General features: G+C 60.8%; 3 protein-coding genes across 3 annotated transcripts; all 3 read right to left on the bottom strand.

The window, feature by feature from the left end:
• Positions 1–2,659: 2,659 nt before the first annotated feature.
• On the bottom strand, positions 2,660–6,128 carry CAMK2N1 (calcium/calmodulin dependent protein kinase II inhibitor 1). Its single transcript, XM_064497092.1, has 2 exons — positions 5,800–6,128; positions 2,660–3,797 (listed from the first exon to the last, which is right to left on the bottom strand). Exons 1-2 carry the CDS (start codon positions 5,966–5,968, stop codon positions 3,727–3,729), a joined length of 240 nt encoding a protein of 79 aa, XP_064353162.1. The 5' UTR covers positions 5,969–6,128; the 3' UTR covers positions 2,660–3,726.
• Positions 6,129–8,637: 2,509 nt separating this feature from the next.
• MUL1 (mitochondrial E3 ubiquitin protein ligase 1) lies at positions 8,638–13,248 on the bottom strand. The gene is made up of 4 exons (XM_064497088.1): positions 13,050–13,248; positions 12,887–12,974; positions 12,237–12,357; positions 8,638–10,577 (listed from the first exon to the last, which is right to left on the bottom strand). Exons 1-4 carry the CDS (start codon positions 13,167–13,169, stop codon positions 9,848–9,850), a joined length of 1,059 nt encoding a protein of 352 aa, XP_064353158.1. The 5' UTR covers positions 13,170–13,248; the 3' UTR covers positions 8,638–9,847.
• A 695-nt stretch (positions 13,249–13,943) lies between these two features.
• Positions 13,944–15,993, bottom strand: FAM43B (family with sequence similarity 43 member B). The gene has a single exon (XM_064497089.1). It carries the CDS (start codon positions 14,983–14,985, stop codon positions 14,047–14,049), a length of 939 nt encoding a protein of 312 aa, XP_064353159.1. The 5' UTR covers positions 14,986–15,993; the 3' UTR covers positions 13,944–14,046.
• Positions 15,994–16,812: the final 819 nt, after the last annotated feature.

The following is a 16,812-nucleotide window of genomic DNA, read 5'->3' as shown; positions in this document are numbered from 1 at the left end:
CGGGAGGCTGAACCTGCGCGCCGGCAAATCCAGCCTGCAGGTAAAGCCGGAGCCTGGCACGCGGCGAGACCTTGCACACGGTGAGACCTTATGTGCAGCAAGACCTTGCACAAAACTAGACCTTGCACTCAACAAGGCCTTGCACAGAGCAGGACCTTGCACATGCCAAGACCTTGCACACCACTAGCCCTTGCACACTGCAAGACCTTGCACACAACAAGACCTTGCACATGGAAAGACCTTGCACACGACAAGACCTTGCACACCACAAGACCTTGCACGCAACAAGACCTTGCACATGGAAAGACCTTGCACACCACAAGTCCTTGCACAGTGCAAGTCCTTGCACACCACTAGACCTTACGTGCAGCAAGACCTTGCACGCAAGAAGACCTCGCACGCGGCAAGACCTTGCACGTGAGAAGACCTTGCGCATGGCAGGACCTTGCACGCCGCTAGACCTGGTCCTAAAGCGCTTCCCGCAGCAGCTTTGCAGCAAGCACCTGCCCCCCCACCCCAAAAAACAGATATTAAACTACTTAACTTGGTGTGTGTTTGTGTCCCGGCTGGCGCGGGCGCTCGGGGGGCACCGCGTGCCTCTGCGTCAGCCGGCCGGGCTGGGGGGCCCCGTCGTCCCCCCCCTGCTCGGGCACCCGCCGCGCTGACTCAGAGGCAGCCAGGCGCCCAAAATAGCGCCCGCCGCCGCCGTGACTAACCGCCTCGCAGCGCAAGGTGCGAAACCGTACGCCCCCCCCGCAAAAAAATGAAATTTTTTGTTTTTTTCTTTTTTTTTCCTATTATTTCCCTCCCCTTTTTCGAGGGGAGGCCGCACTGGAGCAACGCCCGGCGGCCAGAAACGCATCCTGCACAAATGTGGTGCCTTAAAAACCAAGCAGGCAACAAAATAAAGCTCCAAATCCCAAATATTCCCCGTTTCACAGGCTGGGGGTTTTGGGGAGCCCCTGCGGCCGGACCCCCCCCACCAGCGGCTTCGGCTTGATTCAAGCTGCGGGAATAACCCCCCCCCCAAATCCTCCACCCCCCCAAATTCGTGCAGTTTTATCCCATTGAGTGCCCCTATTCGAGGCCACGGTGTTTCCAACAGCCTCTGGTTTTCCCTCATTCCCGGGTAGGGAAAAAAAGGGAAAAAAATGGATTTTACTTTATTTTTTCCCACCGCAAGGCAAAATTTCCCGCGTGGTTTAATGACGTCCCGTCAAAGCATCATGTCTCGGTAGCGGTGAAATGGAGAAGAAGAGCCCCAGCACAGCTCAACGTGACCCCAGGGGGGCTTTTTGCTGTTATTTTTCATTTTTTTTCCCAAAACCACCCGGTTTGGGGGCAGGACGGCCCTGGCCCCGGCCCCTAGCGCCCTCCCCGCTCCGCCGGCTCGTAAAGAAACCATTTCGCAGGGCGGCCGCTGCCCTAGTTTGCCGTGGCCTAGTTCGGTGGGGAAGGAATATTTATTCCCGATCCGGCAAAGGGAAATGACCCCCAAAGCGGGAGCGGCGGCCGCGCGCCCCGACGCCACGGGGATGGGCACCCGTTGGGCTCAGGGGGGGATAAAACCGTCCCCCCATGCCGGCGGCCTTTGCCGGGCACCGGCTTCGGGGGCTCCCAGCTTTTTGCATCCCTGGCTCCGAGATTAGAGGATTTGGGATATTTTAGCATCTTCCAGCAAGGCAAAAACTCGAGTTTTTTCCCAACGCGCCGAGCTGCCCCGGGTAAATCAACCGCGCCAAAACGCCCTGTTATTTTTCCCTCTCCGTTTTCCCGCTGCTCTGGCGGGGGGGGTTTCCCGGGACGCGGGTAACCGGAGCCCCGGAGGAGGCCGGCGAGGAGCTGCCGGCGGGATTATCTTGCCGCGAGGACGCGGCCGGCTCGCCTTACGCCGGCATCATTTATTCAAGAGCCGGGCGGCGAGTCGGGGTGCAAAACGGGGGGATTTGGGGCTGCAGAACAATTTTATATATATATATATTAAGATGAGGAGCCGGCTTTTGGGAGGAGGCCGGGTGCCGAAGCAGGGCGGGGGGGGGGGGGTAAAACCCGGTGACCCCCCCGCCGCATTAACGGCATTACCGGGGCCTCGAAGGAGCCGGAGAGCAATTTCCTTTCCGAAAGGGAAAATCGCATCTAAGCCAGATTTTGCCCCGGCTTCGCTGCGGAAAGGGCTTAAAACGCGGCAAAATGGGAAAGCGCGGAGGGAAACCCCCCCTCCCCAGGGGGGGTCACGTATTCGCGGGGTTTGGGCCCTGGGCGCCCGCGGGAAAGGGGCATTCCCGGGCGGAAAACATGGGAAAATGCCCTTATCGTATGGATTTGGGGCTTTAATTTGGGGAAAGGCTCGGGCACGGCCGCTGCTGGGGTTTCCCACGGGACAAACGGGGTTTTTCCAGCTCTGGTGTTTCCTCCTGCGGGATTTGGGAGGCAAATTGCTGATTCCCCCCCCCCCCACCAGCACCTGCCACTCCCCAAATCCCGGGAATTGCCCCCGAATCCCAGGGATCGCCCCCGAATCCAAGGAATCTCCCCCAAATCCCAAGGATCACCCCCGAATCCCGGGAATTGCCCCCAAATCCCAGGCCTGGCACTTTTCCCGCAGTCCCTACCACGCCGCCGGCTCCCGGAGAGCTCCCGGGCGCGGGAAAACACTTCATTTTCCTTCTTTTTTTTCCTTCGTTTTTATTCGAACATTGCAGAAATAGCCCTGTGTAGTGGATCCAAGTGCAACAGAGACAATATTTCAGAATAGGAGACAGGGAAAAAGGGAAAACCCAGCCTCGAGGTCCGGCTCGGCGTCGGAAACGGCCGGCGATGCCCTCGCGCAGAGCGGCTGCGTTTTGGGGGGGGGGGGGGGTTCCCTTTTCCCTCGCACGTCATGCAAAAATATTAAAAAATAGATATATAGAAAAGAGAAGTCAAAGCAAAAAAAAAAAATCCCCCGGCGAGCTCGATGGAGACGCCGAGATACCGGGAGACCCCCAGAAATAACCAGAAAGCCCAAAACGCCACTTTACGTGGCCTCCAAAAGCACGGAAAGGAGGGAGGAAAGAGGCTGCCGCTTGGCATCGCGAGGGATTTGGCACTCTGTGATTACATTAGATTTTTTTTCTTGCCGTTACTCTATTTTTTCCCTTTTTAATACAGTCTATTAAAGAGAATAAACCGCCACGATATACAGAAAAAAAAACCCAAATTGCCCACACTACGGACTGCACGGTTAGAAAAAAGCCGAGCGCCCCCCCCGCCCCCCCGTACATATAAAATCGGTCCGTTCGCACGACGCCGAGCCGTTGGCTCGCAGCAAGCAAAGAACGAGAAGCCTTAAAAAATAAAATAGTCCGTCCTATAGTTCATCCCTTTAGAAAAGTTTTGCTCCGCGCGCGCTCCATCGATAAAACGGGACTAAACCGAAATATATAAATATATATATATACAGATATCTTTTTTTTTTTTCATGTCATTTCTCCAACATCCAAAGATGCTTCGCTGGCGGGTTTTTCCTTTTCTTTTCCTTTTTTTCCCCCCCCTTTTTTTATTTCCTTCTTTTCTTTTCCTCTCCCCCCCCCCCGGATGCTGCCCCTCGCCGAAACCTTCTCGCTCCGAGCGCCGGTTTTCCTATTTTCCTAGTTTTTTAATGGGTTCGTGGGTTTATTGACGGATGGGTTGGATCTCGCCGCTGCCATCGCCCCCCCTCCGCCCGCCGGGGTCCCCGGGGGGGCCCTAGACGCCGGGGGGGGCCTTTTCCGCCAGGTTTTTCAGCACGTCGTCGATCCTGTCGTCTTCGATGACCACTGGAAAAGCGGAGAAACGCGGCGGTGAATTCACGGGGGCGGCGGAGACTCCGTCACCCCCCCTCCCCCTGACAAGGGTGCCCCGGAACGGCCCGGGAAATGCCCCCCAGCCTGGAAAATACCCGGGTCCGGGGGGGTTCTGCAGCCCGCAAAATACCCGGGGCCTTGGAAAATACCCGGTGCCCGAGGGAGCTCCTACACCCTGGAAAATAGCCGGTGCCTTGGAAAATATCCGAGGGGGATCCTACAGCCCCGAAAATGCCCGGTGCCTTGGAAAATACCCGGGGGGGGCCCCTACAGCCCTGAAAATACCTGGTGCCTTGGAAAATACCTGGGGGGGGGCCCTACAGCCCTGAAAATACCCGGTGCCCTGGAAAATACCCGGTGCCTGAGGGAGCTCCTACACCCTGGAAAATGCCCAATGCCTTGGAAAATACCCGGTGCTCGGGGGGGCTCCTACACCCCGGAAATGCCCGATGCCCTGGAAAATACCCAGCGGGGGGGATCCTACAGCCCTGAAAATACCCAATGCCCAGGAAAATACCCGGGGGGGGGGTCCTACAGCCCCGAAAATACCCGATGCCCTGGAAAATACCCGGAGGGGGTTCCTACACCCCGTAAAACACCCAATGCCTTGGAAAACACCCGGGGGGGGGGCCCTACAGCCCGGAAAACACCCGATGCCCTGGAAAATACTCGGAGGGGGGTCCTAGAGCCCTGAAAACACCCAGCGCCCTGGAAAATACCAGATACCCGGGAAATATGCGGTGCCCGGTGTGTGTGTGTGTGTGGGGGGTCCTACAGCCTCGAAAATACCCGGTTCCTTGGAAAATACCCAAGGGGTGATCCTACAGCCCAGAAAACACCCGATGCCTTGGAAAATACCCGAGGGGGGTCCTGCAGCCCCCAAAATACCTGATGCCCTGGAAAATACCTGGAGGGGGGTCCTACAGCCCCGAAAACACCCAATGCCTTGGAAAATACCCGAGGGGGGGTCCTTCAGCCCCGAAAACACCCGATGCCTTGGAAAATATCCGGTGCCCGGAAAGATGCCCGGTGCCCCAGGAAATACATGGTGCCCGGTGGGGGGGTCCTACCGCCCCGAAAATACCCGGTTCCTTGGAATATACCCGAGGGGGGTCCTAGAGCCCCGAAAACACCCGATGCCCTGGCAAATACCCGAGGGGGGGGGTCCTACAGCCCCGAAAATGCCCCGAGTCCTGGAAAATACCCGGGGCCCGGAAAGATGCTCCATGCCCTGGGAAATATGCGGTGCCCGGTGGGGGGGGTCCTACAGCCTCGAAAACACCCGGTTCCTTGGAAAATACCCGGAGGGGGGGTCCTAGAGCCCCGAAAACACCCGGCACCCCGGAAAATACCCGGAGGGGGATCCTATAGCCCCGAAAATACCTGATGCCCAGGAAAATACCCGGGGGGGGTCCTAGAGCCCCGAAAACACCCGATGCCTTGGAAAATACCCGAGGGGGGGGTCCTACATCCCCGAAAATACCCGGTTCCTTGGAAAATACCCGGAGGGGCGTCCTACAGCCCCGAAAATATCCAGTACCCTGGCAAACACCCGAGGGGGGTCCTACATCCCCGAAAATACCCGGTTCCTTGGAAAATACCCGGAGGGGGGGTCCTAGAGCCCCGAAAACACCCGGTTCCTTGGAAAATACCCGGAGGGGGGGTCGTAGAGCCTCGAAAATGCCCCAAGTCCTGGAAAATACCCGGGGCCCGGAAAGATGCTCCGTGCCCCAGGAAATATGCGGTGCCCGGCGGGGGGGTCCTACAGCCTCGAAAATACCCGATTCCTTGGAAAATACCCGGAGGGGGGGTCCTAGAGCCCCGAAAACCCCCGGCACCCCGGAAAACCCCCGCTGCCCGCTGCCCGGCGCCCCGTGCCCGGGCCTCTCCGCTGCCCCGGGACGCAGCCGGTGCCGGGGGAGGGGGGTCGGGGGAGCCCCCGGTGGGGGGGGGCCGGGGCGGGGGGGGGCCTCACCTCGCTTGCTGCGGCCGATCTGGCCCAGCTTGGGCGGCCGCTTGCCCTGGGCGCCGGCGAAGAGCTCGGCGGGGTCGCGGCGGCGGCAGGCGAAGGGCAGCGGCGCCGCGGCGGCGGCCTCGCCGAAGGCGCCCAGCGGCTCCTCGCCGTAGGGCAGCACCTGCGACATCGCCGCCGCCGCCGCCGCCGCCGCCGCCCCCCCCGGCGCGGCCCCGGCGCCCCCCGACAGCTCCGCGGTGCGGGTCGGAGCGGGGAGCGGAGCGGAGCGGAGCGGCGCCGCTCACATCCCCCCCCCCGCCCGGCCGCCGCCGCCGCCGCCGCTGCTGGCGGCTCCGCGGCGCGGCCCCGGCTGCCGAGGGGCGGCGGCGGCCGCGGGGACCTAGCGCGGGGGGCGGGGGCAGCGCGGGAGGAGGAGGAGGAGGAGGAGGAAGGGCCGGGCGGGCCGTCACGGCTGCGCGGCCCGGCCCCCCCCCCCCCCCCGGCTCCCGGGGACACCGGCTCTGCCCCACATCCCCCCCCCCCCGGGAAGGGCTCGCTGAGTCCGCGGCGAGGAATGACATTTCCTCCCCCCCCCCCGCACCGGCACCACCGGTTCGGCCGGGTTTCTGCCACGGCCGGGGGGGGGAACGGGCCTGTCGCTGCCCCGCGGTGTCCCCTGTGCTGCTGCTCGGCCCTCGGCAGCCCTTGTGTGTCCCTTATGCGTCCCTTGGGCATCCTTTGCACGTCCCTTGCACGTCCTTCCGGCAGCCCTTGCACGTCCTTTGGGCATCCCTCAGGCTGCCCTTGGGCATCCCTTGCACGTCCCTCGTGCACCCCTTGCACATCCCTTGCACATCCCTTGCACATCCCTTAGGCATCCCTTGCGTGTCCCTTGTGCATCCCTTGGGCATCCCTTAGGCATCCCTTGGGCAGCCCTTACACATCTCTCAGGCATCCCTTGGGCATCCCTTGCACATCGCTGGCACATCCCTGGGGTATCCCTTGCACATCCCTGGGGTATCCCTTGCACATCCTTGTGCATCCCTTACACATCCTTTATGCATCCCTTACACATCCCTTGTGCATCCCTTACACGTCCCTCACGCTTCCCTTGGTATCCCTTGCATTTCCCTTGGGCAGCCCTTGCTCATCCCTCATGTATCCCTCACACATCCCTCGCACATCCCTCATGTATCCCTCACACATCCCTCGCGCATCCCTCGCGCATCCCTCGCACATCTCTCGCACGTCCCTCGCACAAAAATCCCGTTTGCGCCAGGCTGCCGGGAGAGCTGCTCTCGCAACAGCTTTGCAAACATCTTGCTTCATAAAGAGCCCCCCCGGCACCGGCAGCGGCGAGGGCGAGAGCCCGGCGCGTTTCGGGGCACCGGGGCTCGCGCACCCCAGCTCGGGGGATGGGGGGGGACACGCCGTGCCGTACCGCACTGCCGCTCCGCGCCGGTTCGCTGCTCTCGCCCCCTTGCTTGGGTTTCTGCCCAAATCCTCCGCTCCCGGCGTCAGGTGGCAATGTGTCTCCCCCCCCGCCGGCCCCCCGCCGCCGCACGCACACCCCCGAGCTGTCACTCGCTTACATAAGGTTGTGTCTGCGCCTGAGATGGATGGATAGCGCGGGGAAAAGCTGGGAAACAGGAGGAGCCGGGCAGAGCGCGGCGAGCCGAGGGGGGGACATCGCCTGCCAGCAAGGCCCTCGCTTGGGGGGGGTGAAATGCCACGGGGGGGGGTAATCGGTGGGGCTGACCGCACCGCTGCACGGGATGACGTCCCGGCCACGGAGGGGGGGTTCGCTGTTGGTCCGTGGGTTTCTGAGCCGGGCGAGCTGTCAGCCGGGGTTTCCTAATTTGCACCTGGGAAGGGGCCTGGCCCAGGTGCGGCAGCTTTGCGGCCCTATATAAAGCCCCCCCTCGCCCCCCCCCCCCACTGCAGTGCTGTTTGCATGTGGGAGCTGCTCAGATCCTCGGGGGTAAGTCTGGGGGATTCCTCATGTTGCTTTTCCCCAAAGAGCCCTTTGTGCTAGGGGTGAAACGGCTTTTTTTATTGACGCCATAAAAAAGCGTGCAAAGGGCGAGGTGAGGCGAGAGGTGGCTGAACCTGAGGGTGCTTAAAAACACCCCTGCAGGGAAAGGGGGTGCGAGGAGGGGAAGGACGGAGGCGGCTGCGGAGAGGCCTCGATGCGAGCGCCCGGCCTCGGTGGGAGGAAAGCTGCCGGCAGCGAGCGGACTCGGCTTCTCCTCCATGGGATGCTGCGGCGGTGGGCCCGCACCGCCATCTACAGCCCGGAGCCACCAGCAAAGCTGTGTCAAGGCCGATGTGGTTAATATTTAATGAGGAAACAACCCTGTAATTTGCTGTTTATCCTGGCAGAAGGCTGCTTTCTTTTTGCCTGCGGAGCAAAGGGGTGATGCAAACTCGGTGTGGCCGTTGGGGATGGGCAGGGGTGGCGGGATGCCCCGGGGAGCCGCGAGGATCCAGCCGGTCGTGTCTAAGGTGGATAAAAGGGCTCCCAATCCGCCAGGGAATGAAGCACAGTCCTGCCCTGCACCAGCCCGGAACACCCAGCGGGAGCATGGGAATGAACCGTGGCACACTGCCATCTGCACTTGTGTAGTCGAATTCCCGGGGCAACGGGACCCCAGTTTTCCTCTAACAAACCTTGGTGCTCGGAGGAAAAAGGGAAAGAAAAAAGGAGAAGCTGCTCTTGTTGACAGCCTTGAGCAGTCGCTGAGCTGCTCTTCCCCTCCCCGCGGCAGGAAAAGTCCCTCGGACCCAGAGCAGTGCTTCAGCTTTGGGAATTCCCTGCTGTTCCCACTTCAGAGCCTTAAAACAGGAATGGGAGATGCGTGTTTTTCATGTGGAAGTTTATTTTGTACCAGCTACAGAACAAAAAGGAGGACAGCAGCATCCATCAGGACTTGTGTTCGCCGGATTTGGGGCATGGGGATGCAGTTCCCCTCTGTTATGCTGATTTGGCCAGCGGGAAGAGAGGGATTTACATTCCTTCAGCATTTAATAGGCTAGCGTGCTTGTAAAAGTCAGGAAGGGCAAAAAAAAAGCAGGAGATTGGCAAATCTCAAAATACATTATGGAAAAAACAACAAAACTCATGTCATGCAAGGCTTAACCCTTGACAGGGCTGGTGTCCTGACCCTGCCTGGCCGAGCCGTTCACCGTCAGGGCAAACAATTTCGCTCCTAGTTCCACCTTCAGGGTCATTTAGACTTAATAACCCAACACCAACATGCTTGTTGTAGTATAGCCTGGCTCAAGCCTAGATGCAGAAACCAACTGCAGCATTTTCACTTCCCGATTCCCACCTTATAGCAAGACTTCTTTCCCCAATGCTGCAGGGGGAAGTTTAAGGGAAAAAAAAAAAGCTTTTGTGATAATGGTAAAAGACTGAAGAGGAGAGAGTGGAAATTCCACTCCCTGCTTTAATTAACCATGGATTTTCACAGAAATACTTGTGTTCATACAAAACCCTATAAAAGCTCCTTTAAAGACAATCCTGCTGAATTAAAGTCCTAGGAGCTAGATGGCAGTGTTGCCTAAATCCTGCAGCCTCTAAGTAGCCATAATATGGCTTTTTCACCATGTTTTTTTGTAACCCAGGTATTTTGCTTCTAGGAAACAAAACTGGGGTGATCCCAATGTGCAGGGACTGCAGGCTCAGTCAGCCAAAACACAAATGTGGAGAGTCCAACCCTAACAAACACAAGAGCTTGAAACTGCAGGGAAACTAAAAAGAGTCCATTTACTAACTTAATGCAGGTGCAGTTTTTGAGAACTGCTCACTCAGATCATCCTTAAAACCTCTGGAGCATCATATAAGCCCTAGGTACTTATCAGCTGGACCTAATCCTTTTAAGACATGGCTTTGCACCCCAATTAAAGCACCCTAGTCCACTTAGGTTCCCCCCTTCTTCCCCATTTGCATTTTATTCCCAGCCCAAAACCACCTGAACAGTGGGACAGGCTGGACAAAGCAGGACTTGAAGAAAAACCCCTGATGACAGGGAATCTGGATGCAGAAAAGCTCTGTGGCCACAGAGATTTAGCTGTTGTATAAGGGAACCACCCTAGAGATCGCCTGTCTGCAAATGGGGCACTTCTTGGGCTCTGGCAGAGCTTGGTAGCACTGGTTACAAGAGCAGACATGGCCACACTCCAGGAAGACGCAGGACTTGGTACTGCTCAAGCAGACGACGCAAGCGTTTTTGAGAGCCTCCCCGCCCTCCGCGTTTGTCTCGCGCATGAGCCGCTCCTGGGCTTGCCGGAATTCATCCTGCATCTGTTTGAGGCGCCGCTTCTCTCGGTGGTGCCGGTATTGCTTTCGCAGCATGAAGAAGAGCGCGGCGCAAGTGGCAAAGCCGAAAACGACCGTCAGGATCTTCCAGAGTCTGACGTTGGACTCTTGCTTCTGCAGCAAGGCGTCAAAATCCATGCTGCTGAGGTAGTACTGCATCCCCTGCTTTGGGGGCTGCAGTTTGATCGTGTTGTTGTCCAGCACCAGCTCTCCCACCCCCGTCAGCGTGGTTCCCACCTTCAGCATCTCCTCTGTCTCCTGGATGCCTTTGGGACGCTCGCCGCTGATGTAGTGGCCTATGACGTCGGTGAAGGACTGGACGGACGGGTGAAACTTCTCGTACACCGTCTCCAGGCTGAGCTCCGCGGCCTCCAGGGGCTTCATCACCCTCACGCTCACGTCGGCGCCGTCCTCGGGAGGCACCAGGTCAAAGGGAGCCGTGTTGGTCCGCTGGTGGATGATCTTCTCGCAGTCGTTCCTGGGAGAGGAGGGATTACCGAATACAACGCAAGCGGAAACATAGTATGGTCTGCAGGAAGAGCAATATACATCCCTCTTCAAGTTTTGGGGGGGAAAAGTAGCAAAAACAGCTGCAGGGAAATAAATATGCTGCCTGCTGGTCCCTGTCTGCCACCAGTGTGTGATGCTGTGGGATCACCCTGTCTCGAATTTGCTTAGATCAGACCGAGCCTCTGACCTGCTCCTAAGTGTGGGCTCTTGGGTGTTGCTCACATCTGCGTTGTCACCTGCCCTAATGGGGATTTATCTAGCTGAGATCGACTTTGCAGTGTTTTTTTTTTTTTTTTCCCTTGGGTGCTCCAGCTCTGCACTAGGCCCTCTTCTCTTATCTCAAACACCTCTGCGATCTCCCTGGTACGGAAGGAAGGACGTCCGCTGTCATGAGGAGGCCGCTCGGACATATCTAATCCCATCTAATCTCCCAGGTGCGTTTCCAGCTCTGACAAACCACTATGTGACGAGAAGCACTGCGTGTCACGCAGGCAAACTTAATAAATGTAATCTGATTAGCTGAGGCTTTGTTTAGGCTCGGAGTGTAACGATGCTCCAGTTTCAGCAGCCGCCTTTGACGAGGCTGCTCTTGCTTCAGTGTTCGGGTACAATGCTAGCATGAGATTTATCATCTGAATTCAACTTGAAGGCCTTTTACTATGGCTTCATTTTGCTGGGGAAATGTTATATTGTGACCAGCGCTCAGCAGCAGCAACAACTTAGAGCATTTGAGAGCAGTTCTAAATCGTGTTACTCTAAGTACTCGTTTCCTACACTCCCTAAATAAACTCGGAAAGGAAACAGCTCGGAAAACAGCAAAACATGCTCTGCTTTAGCAGCTATAGCGTGGTCGTTGCGCACTCTGGACTCTTCGTCTAGCCCCTCGGCCAATTTGGTGTCTGAAATCATGTCAGTGTGTAAGAGCCCCACGGATGGCTTCCACTCAGCTGTACCCCCTTCCCACCCCCCAAAAAATGAATGAGAAGGATGGTAACCAACTCTTACATTGATTTTCAACTTTAAATTTGGGGAAGGAACAGTATGACAGGAGAGAAATTCCTCCCATGTGCAGCTAAGTGCTGATTTTACGGCAACGTGAGCGAACCCCCCCAACTTTATTGACTCAAAATCACGCGGGAGCCCTGGAAGAAGCTGACGGGATGCGATTTATATTTGCTTAATGAGTAACTGAGCCGCGCACTCCCAGTACCTGCGTGCGTCAGCGTAAGGAAGCGCAGGCAGGATTCGAAGCAGTGTGCGGCACGTGAGCTGCTACGTAACCTGACTTCAGCAGCAGCTCCTGAACTTTGCGGGCCACCTCTTGGAGGAAGGACACTCCTTTGAGGAAGGACAGAGGCTCTGTTGGTGTGTGGATACACTGACTTGTCGGGCTAAGGAGCGGCACTGAAAGAAGCCGCAGGAGGAATTTAGCTGTTGGACTTCCTGCGCTGCCCAAGAGCTGCTCCTCGTCTCCTCATGGTGGAGGTGGCCGGAGAGGGGACCTGTCCTGGCCATACTTTAAATCGCTTGTGAATAACTAAGCCTGAAACCGCTGCCCTGCCTCTCTTGGCTCCTGTGAGCGAGCAGGGCTGTGGGGAGACGCTCCGGGGGAGGCCGGGCGTGTTACCAGAGGTGGGTGGTGCGGTTCCACACCATCTTGTGCTCCTGCAGCGTCAGCCTCTGCACGACACCCTGGCAGCCCTCCACGAACTGGCTGCTCAGTGTCTCCTTTGCTGAGCGCACGGCACCTGCGGCAGGCAGAGGGGGGTCGAAGCAAAACGAAATGAAAAGGGGGGGGGGTTAGAGTTCACCCCTCCTTCTCCTCCCCAAATTAGGGGGGGCTGTTAGGGTCAAATCCCTCCCCCCTCAAAAAGGGGGGTGTTAGGGTTAATCCCTCCCCCCCAAAAAGGGGGCATTAGGGTCAAATCCCCCAAAAGGGGGAGCATTAGGGTTAATCCCTCACCCCTCAAAAAAAAAGGGGGGGAGTTAAGGTTAAATCCCTCTGAAAAAGGGGGGGGTATTAGGTCAAATCCTCCCCCTACCCCCCCCGAAGAAGGGGGGTGTTAGGGTCAAATCCCCCCCAAAAGAGGGGGAACATTAGGGTTAATCCCTCCCACCCAAAAAATGGGGGCGTTAAGGTCACCCCCCCAAAAAGGGGGGGCCGTAGGGTTAAAACTCCCCCAAAAGGGGGGGCGCCAGGGTTACCCCCCCCCCCCCCCGGGGTTCTTCCGAGACGAGCACCGGGGCGGAGCGAGGGGGCGCTGCGGGGGCCGGTACCTTGGACGACGGCGTAGGGCAGGCAGCGGCCCGGCGCTTCCCGCAGGGCCGCGCGCAGCTCCGCGTCCAGCCGCAGCCTCCGGGCGCCCTGCGCGGAGCAAAACACAGAGGCGGCTCAGGCGCCGCGCGGCCCGGCGCGGCCCCCCCCCCCCGCGGCACGCACCTGGAGGCGGCGGGCGGCGCGGGCCTTGTGCCGGTACGCCGAGTACAGCAGCGCCGTGATGGCGGCGCCCGCGGCCAGCAATGCGGCCTGCACCGCCGAGGGCCGCCCGCCGCCCTCCATACCGGCCGCACCGTTACCGCGGCAACCGCCCCTTCCGCCCCGCCGGCGCTGATTGATGACGTGTGCGCGGCGCTCTGGCCTGCGGGCTGCCGAGACCATCGAGTAGGAGGAGGGACGGTACCTCCCTGGCGGGCGGGGCCGGGCGGGTTGGTCCTCCAGGGCGGGGGGGGCACGCGTAGGCTCCCACCCCACGACGTGGGGACCCAAATCCCGACCTCCCGGGAGGGGCAGCCCCACTCCATGCCCCCCCAGGCCCTTTTTTGGGAGGTTAAGCCCCAATTCCAGCCTCCCCAGGCCCATTTAGGGGGGGTTCACCCCAATCCCAGCCACCTAGACCCTTTTTTGGGGGGCTCAGCCCCAATCCCAGCCCCTCAGGCCCTTTTTGGGGGGGTTCAGCCCCACTCCCAGGCCTCCCAGGCCCTTTTGGGGGGAGTTCACCCCAATCCCAGCCCCCTAGACCCTTTTGTGGGGGGCTCTGCCCCAATCCCAGCCCCCATGGCTCTTTTTTGGGAGGTTCAGTCCCAATCCCAGCCCCCCCAGGCCCTTTGGGGGGGTTCAGCCCCAGTTCCAGCCCCCTAGGCCCTTTTTTGGGAGGTTCAGCCCAATCCCAGCCCCCCTAGGCCATTTAGGGGGGGATCAGCTCCCATCCCAGCCCCCCAGACCCTTCAGGGGGGGCTCAGCCCCAATCCCAGCCCCCCAGACCTTCCCCCCGCCCCAGCACAGGCAGCCTCATGCCTCCGCAGCCCCTATTTTTATCAAAAAAAACCCACCAGCGCAGGAAACACAGCTTTATTGCAGCCGGGGGGGGGGGACACAACACGCACCAAGGGCCCCCAGCCCCATGCCGAACCCCCCCCCCCCAATGCCAGGGCGGCGCTCAGCACCCCGGGGCCGGCGTCGCCCGCAAGCTGCAGCCCCGCAGCTCCCCGGCCAGGCGCAGCACCTCGGCCCGCTGCCGGCGGCAGCAGCCGCAGCCCCCAGGGCCGGGGGCATCGCCGAAGGCCGCCGCGCCGCCGCCGAAGGCCGCGCCGCCCTCCTCCTCCTCCTCCTCGCGGATGGAGCCGAGGCGGGGGGCGGCGCGGCCGCGGCAGGGCTGGGGGGCGTTGAGCAGGCGGCGGAGCGGGGCGGCGGGCACGGCGGCGGAGCCCAGCAGCTGCTGCCTCCCGCGGCGCCCGTCGCTGCGCCGCTGCAGCCGCTTGAACTCCTCCAGGGCCGCGGCGGAGGCCTGGCCCAGGCGCCGGGCCACGGCCCGGGCCGCCGCCGCCGTGGGCGCCAGCGCCGCGTGGCACCGCAGCACCACGGCCTTGTGCTTGGCCTGGTGCCGGTAGACCCAGGCGAAGAGCTTGGGGTGACGCCCGCCGGCGCCGCAGTGGGTGATGCGATGGAGGAGGTAGGCGTGGGCCGGGCGCCGGGCGGCCCCGTCGCAGGGCGCCAGCCGCAGCCCGCGGGGCCCCAGCGTCAGCTTCATCTTGGCGCCGCCGCCGCCGCCGCCGCCGCCGCCGCCGTCCTCGCTGCGGGCCCAGATCTTGCCCACGGCCTCCTCGGTGCAGCCCTCGCCCTTGGCCTGCAGCGTGGCCGCGTTGCCCAGGTAGCGCACGGTGTAGGCGGGCTCCTCGCGGTTCAGCTCCACCGACCGGCGCCTGCTGCGGAAGACGGCGGCCAGGCGCTGCGGCGGCCACTCGGGCGGCAGCTCGGGCCGCCAGCGCAGCAGCCCCGCCAGCAGCGAGGCGTAGCCGGGCCCCGGCGCCAGGCTCTTGCCCTTGCCCTTGCGCTCGTCCTCCGCCAGCACGAACTTGCTGCGGCGCCACGGCAGCATCGCGCCTCCTCCGCCGCTGCGATGCTCCGGCGGGGCTCAGCGGTCCCGGACCTCCGCGATGCTCCCGCGGGTCTCACCGTCCCCGTGCCGCTATGATGCTCCCGCGGGTCTCGCCGTTCCCGTGCCGCTATGATGCTCCAGCGGGTTTTGTGGTTCCCGCGCTGCCGTGATGCTCCGGTGGGTCTTGCCGTTCCCGTGCCGTGGTGATGCTGCCGTGGGTCTCACCGTCCCTGTGCCGCTATGATGCTGCCGTGGGTCTCACCGTTCCCAGACCTCTGCGATGCTCCCGTGGGTCTCACCGTTCCCGTGCTGCTATGATGCTCCAGCGGGTTTCATGGTTCCCGCGCTGCCGTGATGCTCCGGCGGGTCTCGCCGTTCCCGCACCGCTACGATGCTCCCGTGGGTCTCACCATTTCTGTGCCGCTATGATGCTGCCGTGGGTCTCGCCGTTCCCGGACCTCCTCAGTGCTCCCGTGGGTCTCACCGTTCCCGCGCCACCGTGATGCTCCGGTAGGTCTCACCGTTCCCGGACCTCCACGATGCTCCCACAGGTCTCGCCGTTCCCGTGCCGCCGCGATGCTCCCGTGGGTCTCACCGTTCCCACGCTGCCATGATGCTGCCGTGGGTCTCACCGTTCCCGCACCGCCGCGATGCTCCGGTGGGTCTCACCCTTCCCACGCTGCCGCGATGCTCCCGTGGGTCTCACCGTCCCTGTGCCGCTATGATGCTGCCGTGGGTCTCGCCGTTCCCACGCTGCCGTGATGCTGCCGTGGGTCTCGCCGCTCCCGCACCTCCGCGATGCTGCACAGCCGAGCTGCCCCCCTGCCCCAGCAGGGTCTCCAGCCCCAGGGACGCCTGCTCCCCCCGGCTCCCCACCGCGGCGCGGGGGCGGGATGCGGCTGCCGCAGCGGAGCCGGCGTCGGTCCGAGGCGCAGCCGAGCGCCGCTCGCCCGCCTGCTCCTGCTCCTGCTCCTGCTCCTGCTGCGCGAGCGGCGGCTCAGCCCTCCGCGGGCTGCTCCACCTCCCCGGGCTGCCGCAGCCCGCGGCCTCCCCCCGCCAGCCAAAAACCCACCCAAGGCCCTGGTTCCCCCCCCAAAAAATGCAAACGCACCCCATCACCACGAGTCCCCATCGCTGCAGCCCTGGGGCCCCCCCAGCTCCCGCTTCCCGCGGGGGGAATTAAGTGAGCAGCAGTGATTTGTTTTTCCCGAGACCGGGAGGATGCTTTTTCACTCCATTTCCCTTTTTTTTGGATATTTGCAAGAAAAACCAAGCCAAGCCTCGGGGATGCTACTTTTGGGGGGGAAAATTTGGGCTTTTAGCCTCTGGCTAAGCCAAGGGTGATCCCGCCAGCGCCCTCCTTCACCCCACACTGCAAAGCCACGTAAAACCTCCTCTTTCTCCAGCTCGAGCCAGCCCTGGCGCAGGGCAGCTCCAGGGCAGTGGCAGCCAAAATAATAATAAAAATGCATGCTTTTCTTTCAATATTTTATCTTTTTTTTCTTAAGCAAGGGCTGCAGTTTGGTCTGTGCTGCTTTTCTTCCCAGCGTAAGGATGCTTTCAGGGACAGGAGGGCTGCTTAGGCCAAGAATGTGTGTGCATGTGTATATATATGTATTTTTTTCTTTTTTTCAAGGGGAAATAATGGATTTTGAAGCTTGATGAGCATCTCTGGCTATTTATAAGGCGCTGGGCAGCACCGGAGCTGAGCCTGGGCTGCCTCCAAAGCGGTTAAAGCCACGTCTCGTGGCTCGCCCCGCGTCTCGGCAGGGCCTCTCGCAGCAGAACGAAGCCTCCCCGAAAGCGGGTGTTTTCAGCCCGGTTATT

Source organism: Dromaius novaehollandiae, chromosome 24 (genome assembly GCF_036370855.1).
Source record: "Dromaius novaehollandiae isolate bDroNov1 chromosome 24, bDroNov1.hap1, whole genome shotgun sequence".
In the NCBI taxonomy this organism is placed as follows: domain Eukaryota; kingdom Metazoa; phylum Chordata; class Aves; order Casuariiformes; family Dromaiidae; genus Dromaius; species Dromaius novaehollandiae.
The sequence above is the reverse complement of the archived record's forward strand: the minus strand, read 5'-3'. Positions and strand labels throughout refer to the sequence as shown.

Coding starts and splice junctions, on each gene's coding strand:
- CAMK2N1 (XM_064497092.1), bottom strand. CDS start 5,968: ATGTCGCAGGTGCTGCCCTACGGCGAGGAGCCGCTGGGCGCCTTCGGC. Junction 3,798..5,799: donor GATCGGCCGCAGCAAGCGAG/GTGAGGCCCCCC, acceptor CCGCTTTTCCAG/TGGTCATCGAAGACGACAGG.
- MUL1 (XM_064497088.1), bottom strand. CDS start 13,169: ATGGAGGGCGGCGGGCGGCCCTCGGCGGTGCAGGCCGCATTGCTGGCC. Junction 12,975..13,049: donor GCGCCGCCCGCCGCCTCCAG/GTGCGTGCCGCG, acceptor TGCTCCGCGCAG/GGCGCCCGGAGGCTGCGGCT. Junction 10,578..12,236: donor AACCGCACCACCCACCTCTG/GTAACACGCCCG, acceptor CTCCTCTCCCAG/GAACGACTGCGAGAAGATCA.
- FAM43B (XM_064497089.1), bottom strand. CDS start 14,985: ATGCTGCCGTGGCGCCGCAGCAAGTTCGTGCTGGCGGAGGACGAGCGC.